General features: G+C 41.8%; 1 protein-coding gene across 1 annotated transcript in view; it reads right to left on the bottom strand.

The window, feature by feature from the left end:
- Positions 1–2718: 2718 nt before the first annotated feature.
- PRKCG (protein kinase C gamma) overlaps positions 2719–20105 on the bottom strand; it is an 84538-nt gene continuing 67151 nt past the window's right edge. The window contains exons 13-18 of the mRNA XM_060780416.2: positions 14843–14905; positions 13258–13396; positions 11442–11522; positions 9797–9904; positions 8509–8649; positions 2719–7471 (exon numbers count right to left, since the gene is read on the bottom strand). Coding sequence (XP_060636399.2) covers positions 7220–7471; positions 8509–8649; positions 9797–9904; positions 11442–11522; positions 13258–13396; positions 14843–14905 — 784 coding nt within the window. The 3' untranslated portion in view covers positions 2719–7219. The remainder of the gene's footprint in view (positions 7472–8508; positions 8650–9796; positions 9905–11441; positions 11523–13257; positions 13397–14842; positions 14906–20105) is intronic.

The raw sequence follows: 20105 nt of genomic DNA, 5'->3' as shown, positions 1-20105 counted from the left end.
CATCCAGCCTCTGTTTAAAAGTCTCCACCATACTGTACAACAGAGAGTTCCGCTGCTGTACAGCTCTCACAGTTAGGGAGTTCTTCCTCATATTCAGGTGGACTCTTCTTTCCTGTCATTTGAACCCATTATTCCATGTCTTAGTCTCCAGGGCAGCAGAAAACAAGTCTGCTCCCTCCTCCCTATGACTTCCCCTCACATATTTATACATGGACGTCATCATGTCTCCTCTCAGACTTCTCTTCTGCAGGCTAAACATGCCCAGTTCTTTAAGCCACTCCTCATAGGGCTTGTTCTCCAGACCCTTGATCCTTTTAGCTGCCCTCCTGTGGACACATTCCAGCTTGTCAACATCTCTCATCAATTGCAGTGCCCAGAATTGGACACAGTATTCCAGCTGTGGTCCAACCAATGCAGAATAGAGGTGTAGCATGACTTCCTTGGATCTAGACACTAGACTCCTGTTTATGCAGGTCAAAATCCCATTGGCCTTTTTAGCTGCCACATCACATTGTTGGCTCATGTTTACCTTCTGCCCCACAAGGACTCCAAGATCTTTTTCCACACATACTCATACTGCCATTGTGCCAGGCATGGTCCCCCATTCTGTATCTTTGCGCTTCATTCTTTCCTGCCTAATTGGAGTATCTTGCATTTGTTCCTGTTGAAATTCATTTTTTGTTAGTTTTGGCCCATCTCTCTAATCTGTTAAGATCATTTTGAATTCTGCTCCTGTCTTCTGGGATATTAGCTATTAGAGGCAGAACTTGGCTCTGGTCTGCTTCTCCAGGAGGAATGTGTCCAGTTTTGGATACCATACAGAAAACATTGACAAACTGTCTTGCGTCCAGTGGAAGGCAAAGAAATGATGAAAGGTCTAAAAAAAAAAAAAGCCCTGTGAGGAACAGATGACAGAATTGGACACATCCAGCCTGGGGAAGAGAAAACTAAATGATATGACAGCTATCTTTAAATATCTGAAGGGCTGTCAGGTAGAAGATGGAGAAAGCTTGCTTTCTGCTACTCCAGAGGATAGGACGTCAAAAATAAAAGGATTCACATTAGCATTAAGAATTAAAATATACAAAACAAACCCCTAGGAAGGGTTGGGAACGTCAGTCTTCTCTTTCCCGTTTGATGGGGAACAGACCCCTGTCATATGCAGCAGTTGCTGCCTGGTGAGAATTGGGGAACGTTCATGAACTAGGGAATATGCAAGGATTGTGAATGTAAAACATTCAATTTCAGTTATTCACTTGTGGCTGCCCACGTGAATTCCAGTCCTCTGTTGTATGTCACTTTGTTCAGGCTGTGATTGTGGGTAATATTCATGATGGGAATGGGAATGATGTTCCTGATGGTGGGCCTGGATCTGTTGACAATGAGGATAAGGGTTTGTCTGGGCCTGAGTTATGCTTAGGCGAGAGGTCCAAGCTATCTCAGGAAGGACACTTCCAGACAGCACAAAATCACGGGTTTTACACTGGGGCAAAAAATAACGGGACTTCGGGAGAGGTCCACATACAGACCTGTTGGTCCTGGGATTTTTGCCTTTGTTGACCAGACTTGATGCTTTGCTGCAAGATTTAGAGGCTCCCAAGATGGCTGTAGTGGGACTTCTGTCAGAAACCTCAGCAATATATGTGGACCATTGCAAAAGTTCCATTGTTTTGGCCATGGAAACTGTGCCCACCACACATTTCATGAAGTTTCTGGCACACAAAGAAAGTTTTTACCTTCTACTCAAGTGTCACCTTCTTTTTAGGAACCAACCAATCAGGAACAAACATCTAAAACCCGGGACCAAACCTAGATAAAAAATTCCCATGGTTTCCGATTGCAGGGACATACAGACATTCAAAGATGCAGATATTTGGCTCAAAACCACAACATTCCCACAGCTGGAAATCTTGTATTTTTTTGCCTTTTGTAGCGATTGCTTCCATGTTTGTAGGGAATGGCGTTTGGCCACCCTCCTGTTTGCTATGGAAGCTCCTGAGATAAAGGTACTGTCTGGACAGACCCAAAGATTCACATTCTTGGGAGATATAGTCTTTCTCAGAGCAACAGTCTGAAGATGATTTGTCAGGTTCAGAAGTTAATGAGAGTCAAGTTAACGAGAGTGTAGATAGAAGGCAAGCTTTCTGTAAAAAGAGATAGAGTGCTCAGGTGCAAAGAAGATTGGTTCATTTATAGGAAAATAAAGATAAAAAACCTTTATCTGGTGGTAAGGTCAAGAGAAACGCTTTCCTTTCAGTTTTGGGATCAAGAAAAGCTTTATATTGATTCATGGGAAAGAGTTGCCTCAGTTGGGTCAATGTTGGAATTTCATAATGGTCTTGCTTTCAAGTGTTCTTAGTTTCATGTACCAAGTTTTGACAAGCTCCTGATTTGTGTATCAGATTTTTCATGCTGTCCTGTTTCAGGGATTCTTGTGCCTTATTTCATGGATTTTTGTATCTTGTTTTCCCTTGAAACTCATGGATTATCCTTTGTTTTGGAGCGTTACCATTTTTGCTAATTTTATTGCTTTGCCTACATATGTTCTTCAATAAAATGCTTGCTGATTTTACCAAGCTGGTGTGGTGTTTAAGGTCAGAGGGGTTCCTGTTCTGGTGTACGACATCCTCTTTGATTTTGGCAAAACTTAATTCTCAAACAAGCATGCTACAGAAGCAATAAGAAGGCAATAAAAGGAAAGACCAAAGAGAGACACAGTAGGTTTGATAAATATATTTTATACTGAAATGCATAGGTGGATCAGTCTATGGTACTGGCTACAGGGAACCACAAACCAAAGGGAAGAAGTCAATGTGGGAGATGTCTGGTTATTCCCGAGCTGTGATGGGGAAGTTTGCAAAGAGAAAGGACTGAGGCAGGAAACGGATGGAAGACTGATTTGCTGGAAGGACTGAGAAGATCACAGGGAAAACAACCCAACAGCAATGTCTTCAGATGGGAAAACATACTGGCACCTTTTCTGGTCTTTGTAATAACATTGATCAGCGTTCATGAATCCAGGAGCCAAGTTTGAAAAGTGACCTTTTTGGGGATGGGTGGGTTTACAATTCCCAGTATTCTGCCAAGACCATTAACTTTTCCAAGCTCTGTACAGGAGTTTTGATTGTGTCCCCTTCCACCCATGGAGGTACAAAGTTACATGGGGTTTGAGGCCCTTTCCTCCAACATGAGTGGCTGATGGGACTCTGTGCCTTTGAAGATGCATCTAACCCAGGCACGAGCAAACTTTGGCCCTCCAGGTGTTTTGGACTTCAACTCCCACAATTCCTGACAGCCTCAGATACCTTCCTTTCCCCCCTCAGCTGCTTTGTTCTTTCCCCCTCCCTGGACATTCCACAGATATATAAACGCCACTTACTTAGTTTCTGACAGACCCCTCAAAGCCAGGCTCAAGGGGGCGAATTGCAATAGTCACACCTGCCTCCAGCAGACAAGCGTTCTTTCTTCCACCCTGGACATTATTTCACAGATATATAAACCTCACTTGCCTAGTCTCCAACAGACCTCACAACCTCTGCAGATGCCTGCCAAAGATGTCAGTGAAACATCAGGAGAGAATGCTTCTGGAACATGACCATACAGCCCAGAAAACTCGCAGCAACCCATGGTCAACATTGCTTTTTAAATGTGTCTTCTCATACTGATATTGGCCACATTGGGACGAATTCTCATCCCTGATGAATTCTGATCAAGTCATAAATAATTACCCAGACGTTTCTTGCCTTCAATGCTCAAGATGGGCGGGAAACCTTTCCCACATCAAACAGTAAAGTGAAAACCCATTTCTGAGTTTATGGATTCCAATCAGGAGTGGGCAGTTCTGGAGAATTTGGGAATTTGCCATCATGAGTTGCCCACACCTTCATTTTAAACATGGAAAGAAACTGACAGGTACAGCTTGGGAGAAGAAGCGTAGACGGCTGGGTGCCCATCTGAGCAGGACAAAAATCCAGAAGATACGTAGCAATAAATAAATATATATATATATAGTAGTCATATAATAGTCCATGCACCAAAGATAAGGAAAAGTTTGCATTTGGACATGCTGTGTTAATGGAAGAAGGGAAATATTTTCTCCTCGGAGTCTAGCGCCACCTCCGTCGCTGTCATCACTTCCTACCAAAGTTTGGGTTTTGTAGCAGCTGAGCGGATGACGGGGGCAGCTATGTTTGAGGAAGCGAGGCAAAGGCGTCAGTGAGTGAGGCGGAGGCAGCCGGACCCAAAAAGGTGAGGACTGTGCCACACAGAGCGAGGAGGACGACTGAGGAAAGGGTTGAATGGGATTTCACAGGAGTCAGGCATCCTTACGATGAGGAATTAGGGACTGATGCTGTGTTAGAGATATCTAGTTTGAGATTACGTCATTACACTGTAGTAGATGAGGCTTGAAACAGTACCATGGATGGGACATTTAGGTTTCATATCTGGGAACAGGACAAGGAAATACCATTGGGAAACGACTGGGATGATAATTTGATTGAGAAAGTAGGGAATTGTTGATTTCTGATACTTTCCCAATTAAAGACGGATCCCCAAAGGAACTTAACATACAAAAATTTGCCCCTGAATATTTTAATAAAACCTATGAAGAAAAGTTCATCCTATGCAGACACGTCTTCTCTGAAGAGGTGCCCTTCAATGACCATGCTGGCAGGGAATGCTGGGGGTTGTAGTCCTACATGCATGGACAGGACCTGATTGGGAAAGCTTGTTATGTGCAACTAAGACAAACAACACCAACACAGGACATTCCTGCACCGCTTCAGTGTAGACCAGTGGTTCTCAACCTGTGGGTCCCCAAGTGTTTTGGCCTACAACTCCCAGAAATCCCAGCCAGTTTACCAGCTGTTAGGATTTCTGGGAGCTGAAGACCAAAAACATCTGGGGACCCCAGGTTGAGAACCACTGGCTGTAGACCATCACCACAGGTAAAAATGTCTAGAGTTTGTGATCTTGCTTTAAAAAAGTGATTCTCAACCTTCCTAATGCCATGACTCCTTAATACAGTTTCTAATGTTGTGACGACCCCCCCAACCATTAAATTATTTTCACTACTACTTCATAACTGTAATTTTGCTACTGTTATGAATTGTAAGGTAAATATTTGATATGCAGGATGTATTTTCATTCACTGGACCAAATTTGGCACAAATACCCGATATGTCCAGATTTGATTACTGGTGGGGTTGGGGGGAATTGGTTTTGTCATCTGGGAGTCGTAATTGCTGGGATTTATAGTTCACCTACAATCAAAGAGCATTCTGAACTCCACCAATGATGGAATTGAACCAAACTTTGCACACAGGACTCCCATGGCCAATAGAAAATACTGGAAGGGTTTGGTGGGCATTGATCTTGAGTTTGGAGTTGTAGTTCACCTACATCCAGAGAACACTGTGGACTCAAACAATGATGGATCTGGAGCAAACTTGGCATGAATACTCAATATGACCAAATGTGAACACTGTTGGAGTTTAGGTTAAATAGACCTTGACATTTGGGAGTTGTGGTTGCTGGGATTTATAGTTCACCTACAATCCAAGAGCATTCTGAAGCCCACAAGCAATAGAATTGGGCCAAACTTCCCACACATAACCCCCATGACCAACAGAAGATATTGTATTTTCTGATGGTCTTTGGCGACCCCGCTGACACCCCTTCATGACCCCCCAGATTGAGAAACACTGCTTTAAAACAATATGTAGGCCACCTACACTTTGTTTTGATTTGCAACAATAGATTCTCTTTACTTGCTTTAAAAAAAGTATAATGAAATTTTGGGCACTTCCAGGCTGGTCTGGCCTGTGAGGAGTTCCGCTACCTAAATACTGACCCTTGGACCTCCATCCTTTATGAGATAGCTTAATGGAGCAATAATTCACAGATCTGCATGTATGATTATTGATCGCCTTTTGATTATTTCTTAATCTTGTACTCTACTAATTTAATCACATCTCCTACATTTAAATTGAAGAAATGACAGAATCCCAAAGAGTAAAGTGACTGCTGCAGAGTTGGATCTCAGCTGTGAAGACACAACTTCATGGAAGTACGGTCACAAATTCATTTCATTTTCCAAAGGCAACTTTGGGAGAAAACTTTGGAATGAGACGAAAGGCCAAGTCCTGAGCCACCCCGTGTCAGACTTCATCCGTTTTACCCACCACTTCTCAAAAAACAAATATAGCTCTGTCTCTTTCTTCAAATCTAGATTTTAGCAAAACTATCATCTTTTTTTGGCCTTTTAAAAAGGGGCATTCGGGGCAACCTTCCCTGACCAGGCTTGTGGGGCACCTTTGTGATGCAAGCACTGATGTTCCTGCAGAATATTTACACAGTAATGCTATGCAGTGTTTGAGATAACACAACATCACTTTTGGTTTTGGTTTTCTATGTCAGGAGCAACTTGAGAAACTGCAAGTTGCTTCTGGTGTGAGAAAATTGGCTGTCTGCAAGGACGTTGCCCAGGGGATGCCCGGATGTTTTGATGTTTTACCATCCTTGTGGGAGGATTCTCTTGTCACTGAAACTTTGGGATGTTCAAAAAGATCCCCTGTCACTTAGGAAGGACTCCTGTAACTCAGCGTATGCAAACTTTGGCCAGAATTTTGTATCATGGTCTACACTGAGTGCCTTTTTACATACTTGGCTACCTAGCTGAGATGCGAAGGAACTCTGGTAGTGAATCGTGATTAGACATGACAGGACATTGGCAAGAGTGTCCCAATCGCCACCATTGTGCATTGGGACCGATTGTGCATTGGTCCTGATGCAGTGGTCTCAATGAACATCACTCATTTCGCTTGAATTACGTAAAGTCAACCTCTTGCTGAGTATGGACACTGTGAAACTGCTCAATTCTTTTTTCCTGCAGACCCAAGTCCACTTACAATGACTTAGTGAATGCTGGCCTCTGTTTCTCTAGAAATACATATATAGTGACTGTATGTGTGTGTATACATGTGTGTGTGCTTTCTTTCTTAACCTCACCAGTTTGGACTCACCTAAGGGAGGTAAAGGAGGAAGGAAGCAACACACCGGAAGAGGTAATCAACAGAATGCAAATGGAGGAGAGGTTGTATAAGCTCAGGGTTAGGGCCGGGCTTCAAGCTGGAGTCATGCTCTCGGGAGCAGAGTTCTACAGGCAAGGCTTGACTTAGGGACGATGAGTATCCCGGGGTATCAAGAGGATCCATTCTCACACTAGGGAAGTTGGGGAGGGCAGGATGCCTGTCGGGGAGAGGGGCAACCCCGTCGGGGAGATGGGCAACCCAGTTGGGGACAAGCTGCCGCGCCGCAAGGTGGAGGGGTGCACAAAATCAGGGTTGATGAAGGTGAACCCTTGGAATTCGCTCTGGTCAAGGCTCGCCATGACCAACTGGTCGGGGGGTGTCAGGGCAGGGGGTGCCCGCGTGAAAAATTTGTCAAAGTTTTCGCCACTCCGGCCACACTGCAAAGGAAGGGAGGGAAAAAGAAGGGAGGGAGGAAGAAGAAAAAAGAAAGAAGAGTTATCTATCAAACTATAACACAACTTTTCCTATTTTTTCATTTTACTTTCCTATATAAATACAATCTTGTATATGCATACAGGGAACTAGGGCACTTTGAATTCAGTAGAGCTAAGATCGGAGCAGGCACATACAAAATTGAATTCTCATCTTTATATTTACACTTATGAGAAAAGTTGTGGAGTTTAATGGGCAATGATTATAATGTGAGAGACAATGGAAAACAAATGGAATTGAAATGAAACTTTCATGAAATTCAACTGGCATGAGATAAACAAGAAAACTATTGAAAGAGCACAATATTTTAGAATATAGAAAGGAAAAAATAGCATTTGAGAAGCAAACATTTCAACATGACACTCACTATGCGCCGTTACCTTCCCACAGAATCGGTACCTATTACTCTACTCACATTTGCATGTTTTCGAACTGCTAGGTTGGCAGAAGCTGGGGCTAACAGTGAGAACTCACCCCGCTCCCTGGATTTGAACTGCCAACCTTTTGGTCAGCAAGTTCAGCAGATCAGCAGTTTAACCTGCTGCGCCACCCTGGAGGGGGAGGGGGCTTTGACTAAAATATATAAGTAAATAAAATGGATTATTAACAGGTGTATAGAATAACAGGAGAGTACCTGACCAGGTATAAAATGCTTATGCGGTCAGCATATATGGCATGAGTTTAAAAAGTTTGTTGGGTACCACATTATTGAGAAAAGTCATGGTATTTGTACTTCTTTAGGCTTCGCGTGAGAAAAAGACGCTGGTAAGACATGCACAGATTATGTAAATAAATGTGCATATTTAGGGAAATATTAATGTGCCCAAATTTCCATGCAACTCTCCCAATGGCAATATCAACCCATGAGGAAACAAAGAGAAAAAGAAAGCTGGAATATTGAGAAATGCAGTGAAACTAAGGTGAGGAAATGGTCACTTCTCTGACGGTGTCCAATTCTATTTGGGAATGGAACGCTACTCACTGGCCTGGGGATGAAAGGTGGAGCAATTTCTAGCTGTTCCAGTCGCTCCCAGTCCATCCAACGGAAAAAGGCATGCTCCCGAATATCCCGCTCTCCTTCTGGCCCTGAGCCCAGGCGCTTCAGTGGGTGTTTGGTCAAGAACTGGGTAAATAGAAAGAAAAAGAGATCTATGAGCTTTGCTTCTAAGGACATTCAGTCTCCAATCCAATAACTCTGTGGTTCTCAACCTTCCAAATGCCATGACTCCTTAATACAGTTTTCATGCTGTGGTGACCCTCAACCATAATATTATTTTCGTTGCTACTTCATAACAGTAATTTTGTTACTGTTATGAATCGTAAGGTAAATATCTGATATGCAGGATGTATTTTCATTCACTGGACCAAATTGGGCACAAATACTTGATGCACCCAAATTTGAATACTGGTGGGGTTGGGGGGATTGAACTTGTCATTTGGGAGTTGTAGTTGCTATAGTTCACCTACAATAAAAGAGCATTCTGAACTCTACCAATGATGGAATTAAACCAAACTTTGCACACAGAACACCCATGATCAAAAGAAAATACTGAAAGGTTTTGGTGGGCATTGACCTTGAGTTTAGGAGTTGTAGTTCACCTCCACCCAGAGTGTAGCATGGACTCAAACAATGATGGATCTGGACCAAACTTGAATACTCAATATGCCCAAATGTGAACACTGGTGGAGTTTGGAGGAAATAAAGATTGACACTTGGGAGTTGTAGTTGCTGGGATTTATAGTTCACCTACAATCAAAGAGCATTCTGAACTCCACCAACAATGAAATTGAACTGAACTTGGCACCCAGAACATCCATGACCAAAAGAAAATACTGAAAGTTTTTGGTGGGCATTGACCTTGAGTTCTGGAGTTGTAGTTTATCTACACCTGGAGAGCACTGTGGACTCAAACAATGATGGATCTTGGCATGAATACTCAAAATGTCCAAATGTGAACACTGGTGGAGTTTGGGGGAAATAGATCTTGACATTTGGGAGTTGTGATTGCTGGGATTTATAGTTCGCCTACAATCAAAGAGCATTCTGAACCACACAAATAATACAATTGGGCCAAACTTCCCACACAGAACCCCCCACGACCAATAGAAAATACTGTGTTTTCTGATGGTCTTTGGCGACGCCTATAACACCCCCTCACAACTCTCGACCCCCAGGTTGAGAAATGCTGCAATAACTATTCAAGGAGGAACTGGACGTGGGAAGCTGTTTTCTCCCCTTTGGATTGTGAGAGTTCTGATCCAAACCTCACCCCTTTGCAGATAGAGACAGCCTCCCGTGAAAGTGATTTGGGATAGGAGACGGTGTGCTCCATAATGGACTGGAAGAGTTCATCTTCGTCTTCTCCATCAAAGGGTGGCTATGGATAGTGAGAACAGAAGGAATAAATGAAAGAGTCCATTCTTTTCTTATAGAGAAACATTAGGAAAAACATCAGGTTGACTACACTGTCTTTTAGGGAATACCTCTCAAATCCAGGACTTTCCAAATTCAGTAAGGAACCAGCTTCACACATATATTAATGCTGGTCTCCTCTTATTAGATCTGTATTCTTCTTAGATCCATTAGATCCAATATAGTTGGCATTAGAGAAACCTACTCCCAGAATCCATTTAGCAAAGAAGTCAATTCTTAATGAAAATCCTATGGGCATTGTCATGTGCACAGCTACAATGTGCACATATCTTATGAGAGATCAAGATCTTGCATCTGCTGGGACTATTCTCTTAGGAAAATCCTAAAATATCCACACATAAATTTCCCAGAGGACTGAGCTATCACTGAGATCAATTTTGTAAGGATCCTGGATTTGCTGTTCCTTTCCCTACTTTACAATTTAATTGTCAGAACCAGAAGCCACTGACTCAGGATACTACAAAGAATTGAATGACTTAATTATTGAACTAAGCAACTTCTTGCCTAGAGCCTGGAAAGTTAGTTTTAAAAGTAACATATAGCAATTATAGTCCCTTGAATTACCATATATCCTGGAGTATAAACTGAGATTTTCAGCCTTTTTTTTAGGCTGAAAAAGCCCAGCTCAGCTTATACTCGGGTCAAAGTCATTTATTATTTTATTCTGTTATTATTATTATTACATTTTTTTATTTTACTTTATTATTATTATTATTATTATTATTATTACATTTACATTATTTAACTCGGATTTATTATTATTATTCCATTTATTATTTTTCTCTATTTATTATTATTACATTTATTATTGTACTCTAATTATTATTATTATTATTATTATTATTATTCCATTTATTATTTTTCTCTATTATTATTACATTTATTATTTTACTCTATTATTATTGGAAGGATACGTAAGCACATTTGCGTTGAAGAAAGTTAGAATAGTGGTTTCATCAGCGATGGATAGTCTTATCGTAAATTCCAGTTTTAATAAATATTCAAAAACATTTCACCTACTGATGCTTCAATTAATGTCATTTTATTGGTATCTATTTTTATTTCGAAATTCACCAATAGCTCCTGCCTTTCCCATCCTCGGCTTATACTCGAGTCAATAGGTTTTCCAAGTTTTTGTGGTAAAATTCGATGCCTCGGCTTATATTTGGGTCAGCTTATACTCAAATATATACAGTACTTTCTCAAAAGCAACTAAGATTGTGACTTTTCTCATTGAATGTATCCCTGAAGCCTACATACAGTGGAATCCCTATCCAAACCCAGAACTGTTACGTTTGAGAGCGGTTGCTCCTTTTGATTTCTGTGTACCACTGAATTGAGCTATGTACTGGGGATTTTGGTAAATAGAATATTATATGTTTTCTTGATAATACACGTTGACATTATGCAATGTAATTGCTCCATTACTGGGGAAAGAAACTAATTACTTCAAAATCATTCTCCTCCCGCAACACACCTACCTGCCCAGCCAACATTTCATACAGAAGGACACCAAATGACCACCAATCCACAGACTTCCCATACGGTTGATAGGCAATAATCTAAACAAGAATGAAATAGAAAATATTTTCTTCAATCCTACTCCCTGACATAAATAATTCCAATGAATTACTGTATAATAATGTATTCTATAATAAGAAAATACTTGCTTGTTATATCGTCACATTACATAGCACTATATTCCACTTAAATTTGCAATGGCTTTGGAATGCTCTCCCTAAAGAAATCAGGCAGGCGCCATCTCTAGCTAACTTTAGAAACCTGGATGTGGATGCTGGCTTTCGAAAATGGGTGACTACTTCATTATGGTGGTGGTCTTTTAGCCTTGTTAATTTTTTAAAAAGGTAAAGGTTTCCCCTTGACATTAAGTCTAGTCGTGTCTGACTCTGGGGTGGGGGAAGGGGGTGCTCATCTCCATTTCCAAGTCGAAGAGCCGGCATTGTCCATAGACACCTCCAAAGTCATTTGGCTAGCATGACTGCATGCTACTGCATGCCGTTACCTCCCCGCAGAAGCGGTACCTATTGATCTATTCACATTTGCATGTTTTCAAACTTCTACATTGGCAGAAGCTGGGGCTAACAGGGGGAGCTCACCCCGCTCCCTGGATTTGAACTGCCAAGCTTTTGGCCAGCAAGTTCAGCAGCTCACCGGTTTAACCTACTGCGCCACCAGGTGGCCTTGTTAATATCTATTGTTTTTAACTGGTTTTACCTCCATGGTGCAATATGTTTTTAACCTATGGATTTATTTATTTTTTTATTTATTTTGTCATGACAGGAGTGAATTGAGAAACTGCAAGTGGCTTCCTGTGTGAGAGAATTGGCTGTCTGCAAAGACGTTGCCCAGGGGACGCCCAAATCTTTTGATGTTTTTACCATCCCTGTGGGAGGCTTCTCTCATGTCCCCGCATGAGGAGCTGGAGCTGATAGAGGGAGCTCATCCGTGCTCTCCCCGGATTCGAGCCTGCGACCTGTCAGTCTTCAGTCCTGCTGGCACAAGGGTTTAACCTACTGTGCCACCGGGGGCTCCACAACCTATGTATTTATTTATTGTGACACCGTTTTTTAAACTTTGGGAATCAAATGTGTGTGCTGTGAGGCAAGGTTCTTCTGGAAGGAGATGGTCCATAATGTCTCAGGGTCTTCAAAATTCAGTGAGGGCACCTTGAGTCGGGATCAGATGCCTAAAACAAAGTTGCTTCAAAACTGGTGTGATATGTTCCCATTGGCTTGCTATTGTCAATAGCCCAGCAACTGCATTCCAGAAAACTGCAGCAAACTTTTCAAGAGTAGCCCTATGTAGGCAACATTGCCATAATCTAGAGTCAGTAACCAGGACTCACAAGTCCACTGGGAAAAGAATAAAAGTCAAATGGAATTCATTCATTTAGTGTTCTGCTCCTTATAAGGAACTAGCTGCAAAACTAAATATGATATGGGCACCTCCAATACTGGATGCGACCTGAGCTACAGAAAAAATGGAGCAAGATAAAATAAGACAGAATTCAGATCCTCAAATCACCCCTATTCACATTTCATTGTGCAAAATTAGAATTCGGAGCGAATAAATGTAAATGCCCACAGCACCTCTCGTTTTAACGCATAGCGATTAGGAATGTGCAACCAGGGCCCTGGTGATTTCACATGGCAAAAGGTCAACCATAAAATTAGATGATGCCTGGAAGAGAATTTTGATTAGATCAGAAAGACCTGAGTTTCCTTTGGAAAATAAACAAATGCTTTACTGAGAAACTCTGAATAAAAGATTCCGTACCTCTGGAGCAATGTAGTCAGGCGTTCCGCAAAAAGTCCGGGTGGTGATGCCGGGGAAAATGTTTTCTTTGCACATCCCGAAATCTGTAATCTTAATGTGACCATCAGCATCCAACATTACATTATCCAGCTTCAAATCCCTAGGCAGAAAAGAACAAAGTGTGCAATTGGAATACTTCCTCCCAATGGAAGGCATTAGATTACATCTAGGCTGATGGGGCTCAAGAGGCCAATCCTGACCTGCCCATTAAGTTCATTACACTGGAAGGAAAAATGTGCTCCAGAGACACAGGGAGGATCATGAAAGCATATCCCCCAACATGTCACAGATGGAAACTAGAGCATATGGGGCCAAATCATATCACAATGTGTTCAGTATTAAAGTTAAGGAGATGTTGCAGCAGTTTGCTTTTGCCGATGGGAATAGTAGAAAATGGGGGATGAAACCCTGAGCTCTTGGGACTCTCGGGAACAGAATGAGATTTTATGGACAAGCTAGAAGAGCTAGGATATGGGATTTTTCACATGACACAATTACAGAATTATAGTGTTGAGAAGAAGCTCCATAAACCATTAGGTTTATATACATACACTCCACACACACTCAATGCAGAACCCGAATTAGGGAATCCCCAGTTTAGACCACACTTTTGGTGTCATGGTTTGTGTTGTATGCCAGAGCAGGAACACCTCTAACCTTAAATACCACACTGGCTTGGTAAAATCAGCAAGCAGTGTATTAAAGAATATATGTAGGCAAAGTGGTAAAATGAGCAAAAATAGTAAAATTCCAAAACATAGGATAGTCCGTGAGGTTCCAAAACAAAACAAGATTCGTTGGTACAGAAATCCATGAAACAAGACATAAAATCCATGAGGAATCCAATACATAAATCAGGAACTTGGCAAAAACTTGGTACATGAAACTAAGAACACTTGAAAGCAAGACGGTCATAAAATTCCAATATTGACCCAACTGAGGCAACTTTTCCCCATGAATTAATATAAAGCTTTCCCACATTCCAGAAAACATTTCTCTTGACCTTACAACCAGATAAAGGTTGCTTATCTCTCTTTTCTTGCAAACAAACTGATCTCTTTTGTGCCTGGGCACTCTGTCTCTGTTTACAAAATCCTTACCTTCTATCTACTTTCTCATTAGCATCAACACCTGACAAATCATCTTCATACTCTGAGAAAGACTGTGAAGGGCCTCTCCCAGGGATGCGGCCTCGGCCTTGTGAATCTTCCTGAGACAGCTCTGGCCTCTCATCCAAGCTTAACTCAGGCCCAGGTAAACCCTCACCCCCATTTCCATTAGGAACATCATCCCCATTCCCATCATGAATATCAGACACAATCACAAGCTGAACAGGCTGAATTACAACAGTTTGAATTTTGCTGGGGCACTGGCTGAGAATCTAAATACTCCTTCCTTAAACTGGAAATCCCAGGACTCCATTGGATGTAACCATGGCAAGTTAAAGTAGAAGCATAAAACTATAACTCTGCTGTAAGTAACAGCCCCAAGCCTCTCATGTGCTGGCTGGAAAGACAGGTAGATGAAATTGCTGTCACAGACTCACCTGTATATAATTCCTTTGTTATGTAAAAAAAAGAGACCGATTGCGATTTCTGCAGCATAAAACCTGTAGCAGAAAAGATGAAGGCGACAATGTGGCACAGATAGGATGAAGTGGGCAGTTGAATGGCAACTATCCCCTTAGTAGAGGAGTACTTGGAGTGCTTCTAACACCCACAGTTTGTGCTACATTTGAAAGACCCAGGCAGGCGCGTTCTTTAGGCAGCCAAACCACTCCAATAGCAAGTGGCTCCTTCGTACTTGACGTATGCCCTGTCAAGTACTAAAATTCGCATCAGAAATCAAAAATTGTGAAACTACTGTGTGAATCACAATGAGAACACTTGTCATTCCAGATGGAAGTGGCAGGGACCCTGAGTGTAGGCTGGCTTCCTGCTATGTATCTAGGTTGTTTTTGTTTTTCAAAACATATGTGCCACCATTACCTGGGTTGGCTGGCGTGTGTGTTATTGATATTATAATACTGAAGGCCACCTGAGTATAATATTTATGCCAGCCTACACAGGTAACACAGCAAATGTTGTATCTCATGTATTGAAGGGCCCACTGTTTTCTTATTTAGCTCCATGAATGTGCATTATATTGTACAGAGTAACGAGATGTCAGATTCCAGTCCCAAGCAGTTTATGATCTAAAATTTGACATATTTAAGCTAACATTTTTGGATGGAAGTACTTTTCTACTAAGGAACACATTTGGTGAAAACTGTTGGTGGGGAGTATTAATAGTTTCAATATGTTAGAGTAGTAGTTCTCATCCTATGGGTCCCCAAAACTTTTGGTCTTCCAGAAATCCTAACAGCTAGTAAACTAGCTGGGATTTCTGGCTGTTGTAGGCCAAAACACCTGGGGACCCACAGGTTGGGAACCACTGTATTAGAATGACCCCAAACAAGGAATACTCAGAGGTTGTTTTGTCCGTTCCTTCCTCTGAAACTTAGCCTGCAATACTTATTTATTTATTTACCACATTTATACCTCACCATTCTCACCCCGAAGGGGACTCAGAGCAGGTTGTTACAATAGGCAACAACTCGACACCGCACAAATACATACAAAGAAAATAAACAAATATATTAAAATCCCAAAAATAAAAAAACATCAAACATTAAAACAAATAATTAAAATCACATAGTCTAAGATCATAAATCAGAGCCTTTCCATTCATCATTGCACTATTTCATATTTCCTTATTGCACTGGTCGAAAAATTACTGACCAAAGTCTTGGTCCTACAACCGTATTTTTAGTTTTTTTCCTGAAGGTCAGGAGGGAGGGAGCTGATCTAATTTCACTGGGGAGGGAGTTCCATAGACTAGGTGCCACTGAGAAGACCCTGTGTCTCATCCCCACCAGTCGCGCTTGCTAAGGAAGTGGGTTTGAGAGCAGGGCCTCCCCAGACCATCTTAACCTCCGAGGTGGTTCATAGAGGGAGACACATTCGTACAGGTAAACTGTGCCAGAACCATTTAGGGCAGTGGTTCTCAACCTGTGGGTCCCCAGGTGTTTTGGCCTACAACTCCCAGAAATCCCAGCGAGTTTACCAGCTGTTAGGATTTCTGAGAGTTGAAGGCCAAAACATATGGGGACCCACAGGTTGAGAACCACTGATTTAGGGCTTTATAGGCTAAAGCCAGCACTTTGAATTGTGCTCGGTAGCAGATTGGCAGCCAGTAGAGCAGATGTAACAGGGGGTTGTATGCTTCCTGTACCCCACTTCGGTGAGCAATCTGGCTGTCATCCGTTGGACCATTTGAAGCTTCCAAACAGTCTTCAAAAGCCACCCCACATAGAGCATGTTGCAGTAGTACTCATTGTAGGTCTCTTATCTAAGAACTAACTGAAGCTGACCCTGCTTAGCTTCTGAGTTCAGATAGGATTTTGTGTGCGCTAAATGTGTGAAAGAGGACACCATTTGTCTGGATACCCACCAATCTTTCTCTTTCCTTGTCTGCGATGGGAAGGCAAAGAAAGATGGATCACTTGTGCCCAAAGTGTGAACCATTTGCTTACAGTAGGCATTTGTAATGGTCTTAACTCTACAGTATAGATCAGGCATGGGCAAACTTTGGCCCTCTGGCTGTAAGGAATTGTGGGAGTTGAAGTCCAAAACACCCGGAGGGCCAAAGTTTGCCCATATCTGATATAGATACACCTCAGAATGAAATTAATACGTACCTCTGCAAAAAAAATAAAAAAGAAGAAGGAAGCTATAATCAGGGATAAATGGGAAGGACAGGCATCTGTTCCACTTAAAAGTACATAGAGGGTATATAGTATTTTTTTCAGCCAGGAAGGTCACTGAAGGAAATTGCCATTTCTCAGTCCAGACTATTTTCCAGGGTTGTGAAAATAAAATGGGTCTGAGATCATGCATTCCACTTTGACTTTTGTGGTGGGAAAACTATCATGAATAAATAAAGTGCCATACTTTCAGGAGGAAATACATATGAAGGATGAATAATGCTGGCTACAGGTATAAGGTTGACGAGGAATACATGGAGGAGAGCAAACCACTCTCACCAGGCCAGACTTGGTTAAGAGCAGTATGATTTTAACTTTTGTAAACAAACTGTTTTTCTCTTCCAGGTGACTGCCTGCACCCTCAGTCTCACATTGCATTCTCATGTATTTTTCAGATGAATGAGTCTATTGCAACAATGCATTCACACTCCCATCTCGTTCAAATGTAGCACAAACATATTTTTCATTGTTTTTCTAAGCAGGACAGATAACCATCCCCCAATCCCTAAAATATATATTTGATCAGAATACATGTTTTGTGTGTGCGCGTGTGTCAGGAGCAACTGCAAGTCGCTTGTGGTGTAAGAGAATTGGCCATCTGCAAGGACGTTGCCCAGGGGATGCCCAGATGTTTTACGATCATGTGGGAGGCTTCTCTCATGTCCTCGCAGGAGAAGCTGGAGCTGACAGGCAGGAGCTCACTCTGCTCCCCGGATTTGAACTGCCGACCTTTCAGTTAGCAGTCCTGCTGGCACAAGGGTTTAATCCATTGCATCACCAGGGGCTCCTAAAATACATGTTGATTTATAATAATAATAAGCTTGGTGGTTTTGCATTGAGGTCACTCAGTTACACAATGTCACTGGAGTACAATAATTTTCCATGAAACGGAGCCCTGGTGTCCAATGTTAATAAACAGAACAAGTGATACAACCTCTTTGGTGGCATCGCAAAAGCTCCTCAACATACAAACAACTCCAGTAGGGGAAAAACTTCTCCAGTTTGCCTCCCTGTTGCAATAATTTCCATTAGCAGAGCATTGTTAATTTTAATAGGGTGGCATTTAAATATCTGAAGCAATGCAGGATATTCCATCATCCCAGGGCTTTTACCCACTGACTCATTCTTCCCTCATTCTTCATTCATCTGTTTCACCCTCCCAAACTGACCTTGTGGTAAAGGCAACACTACAGATTTCACCACAAATTTACCATTGGTCTCTACATTAGCCCTCCACAGTCACTGGTGTTAGGGACACAAACACACAAAAAACCCTTATAAAAGTTTTATAAAAACCCTGCAAACAAATTGCTATTTTGAAACCTGAGAGAATTTTTAGTTCTTTCAGCCTGACTCTATAGTCAACGTTTGTTTTGATATGTTGGGTTGCCAAATTTCGTTACCATGGATGTATTGTTGTTGTGTTTGGGCATTAAATGTTTGCCTTTTTGTTTGGAATCCACCCAGAGAGATAGAGGAAAATATAAATAAAGTATTATTATTATTATTATTATTATTATTGATGGAAGATGACTACAGAATCACAATAAAGGAGCTAGAGATTCCTAGAGAACATTTCCAATCAAATCATGAATGATCAAATCTGCAAAAGTCAAAACCGCAAATGTGGAGGGACAGTTGTATCAACCTTTTCTTTTCTTACTAAATAAAGCCTCAGGATGGCGCTAAAGGAGTATTTTGCAACCTTCGTAAAGCCGTGACCCCTTAATACAGTTCCTCATCTTGTGGTAACCCCCAACCATGAAATTATTTTTGTTGTTACTTCATAACTGTAATTTAAATATTTGATATGCAAGATGTATTTTCATTCACTGGAACAAATTTGGTGGGGTTGGAGGAGGGGATTGATTTTGTCATTTGGGAGTAGTAGTTGCTGGGATTTATAGTTCACCTACAATTAAAGAACGTTCTGAACTCCACCAACAATGGAATTGAACCAAACTTGACATAATGAACTCCCATGAACAACAGAAAATACTGGAAGGATTTGGTGGATACTGTCCTTGAGTTAGGAGTTGTAGTTCACCTACATCCAGAGAGCACTGTGGACTCAAACTTGGCACAAATACTCAATATGAGCAAATATGAACACTGGTGGAGTTTGGGGAACACAGATCTTGACATTTGGGAGTTGTCGTTCACCTACAATCAAAGAGCATTCTGAACCTAGCCAATGATAGAACTGGGCCAAACTTTCCACACAGAACTCCTGTGTGACCAATAGAAAATATTGTCTTTTCTTATGGTCTTTGGCGACCCCTCTGACACCCTCTCAAGACCCCCCCCCCCCCCCGGGTCTCAACCCCCAGGTTGAGAAACGCTGCGCTAAAGGGAACACTATACTTGCAGGAAAGGAAAATGCTTTCACTACGGTTGCCAGCTCAGGTAAAGGACAGAGTTCCTGTGATTTTAATCCTCAGCATATCAAGGAGAAGAGGTACAGTAAAGCTCCATCAAGAAGGATGAAGGTACCTGTCTTCTCTTACCTTCCAAACCCCATCTGTCATCCAACAGCTCTCCCTCCCAACATGCCCAGAGAGAGAGCACTAGCTGTATCCTGAGGTGCATCCACACTGTAGAATTAATGTGCTTTGACACCACTTGAACTGCCATAGCTCAATGCTATGGAATCGTTGGAGTTGTAGTTTGGTGAGATGCCAGCACTCTTTGGTGAAGAAGGCAAAGGGCCTTGTAAAATGACAGCTCTTAGAATCCCATAGCGTTGAACCTTGGTAGTTAAAGTGATGTCAAACTGCATTAAGGCTACAGTATAGCATTAATTTAAGGAAGATGTTGACAATCTGGAATGTGTCCAGAGGAGGGCAACTAAAACAATCAAGGGTCTAGAGAACAAGCCCTATGAGGAGCAGCTTAAAGAGCTGGGCATGTTTAGCCTGACGAAGAGAAGACTGAGAGGAGACATGATGAGGGCCATGTATAAATACGTGAGGGAAAGTCATAAGGAAGCTTGTTTTCTGCTGCC

Source organism: Anolis sagrei, chromosome 6, assembly GCF_037176765.1.
Source record: "Anolis sagrei isolate rAnoSag1 chromosome 6, rAnoSag1.mat, whole genome shotgun sequence".
Classification (NCBI taxonomy): Eukaryota; Metazoa; Chordata; class Lepidosauria; order Squamata; family Dactyloidae; genus Anolis; species Anolis sagrei.
This window is presented reverse-complemented; position numbering and strand designations above follow the sequence as displayed.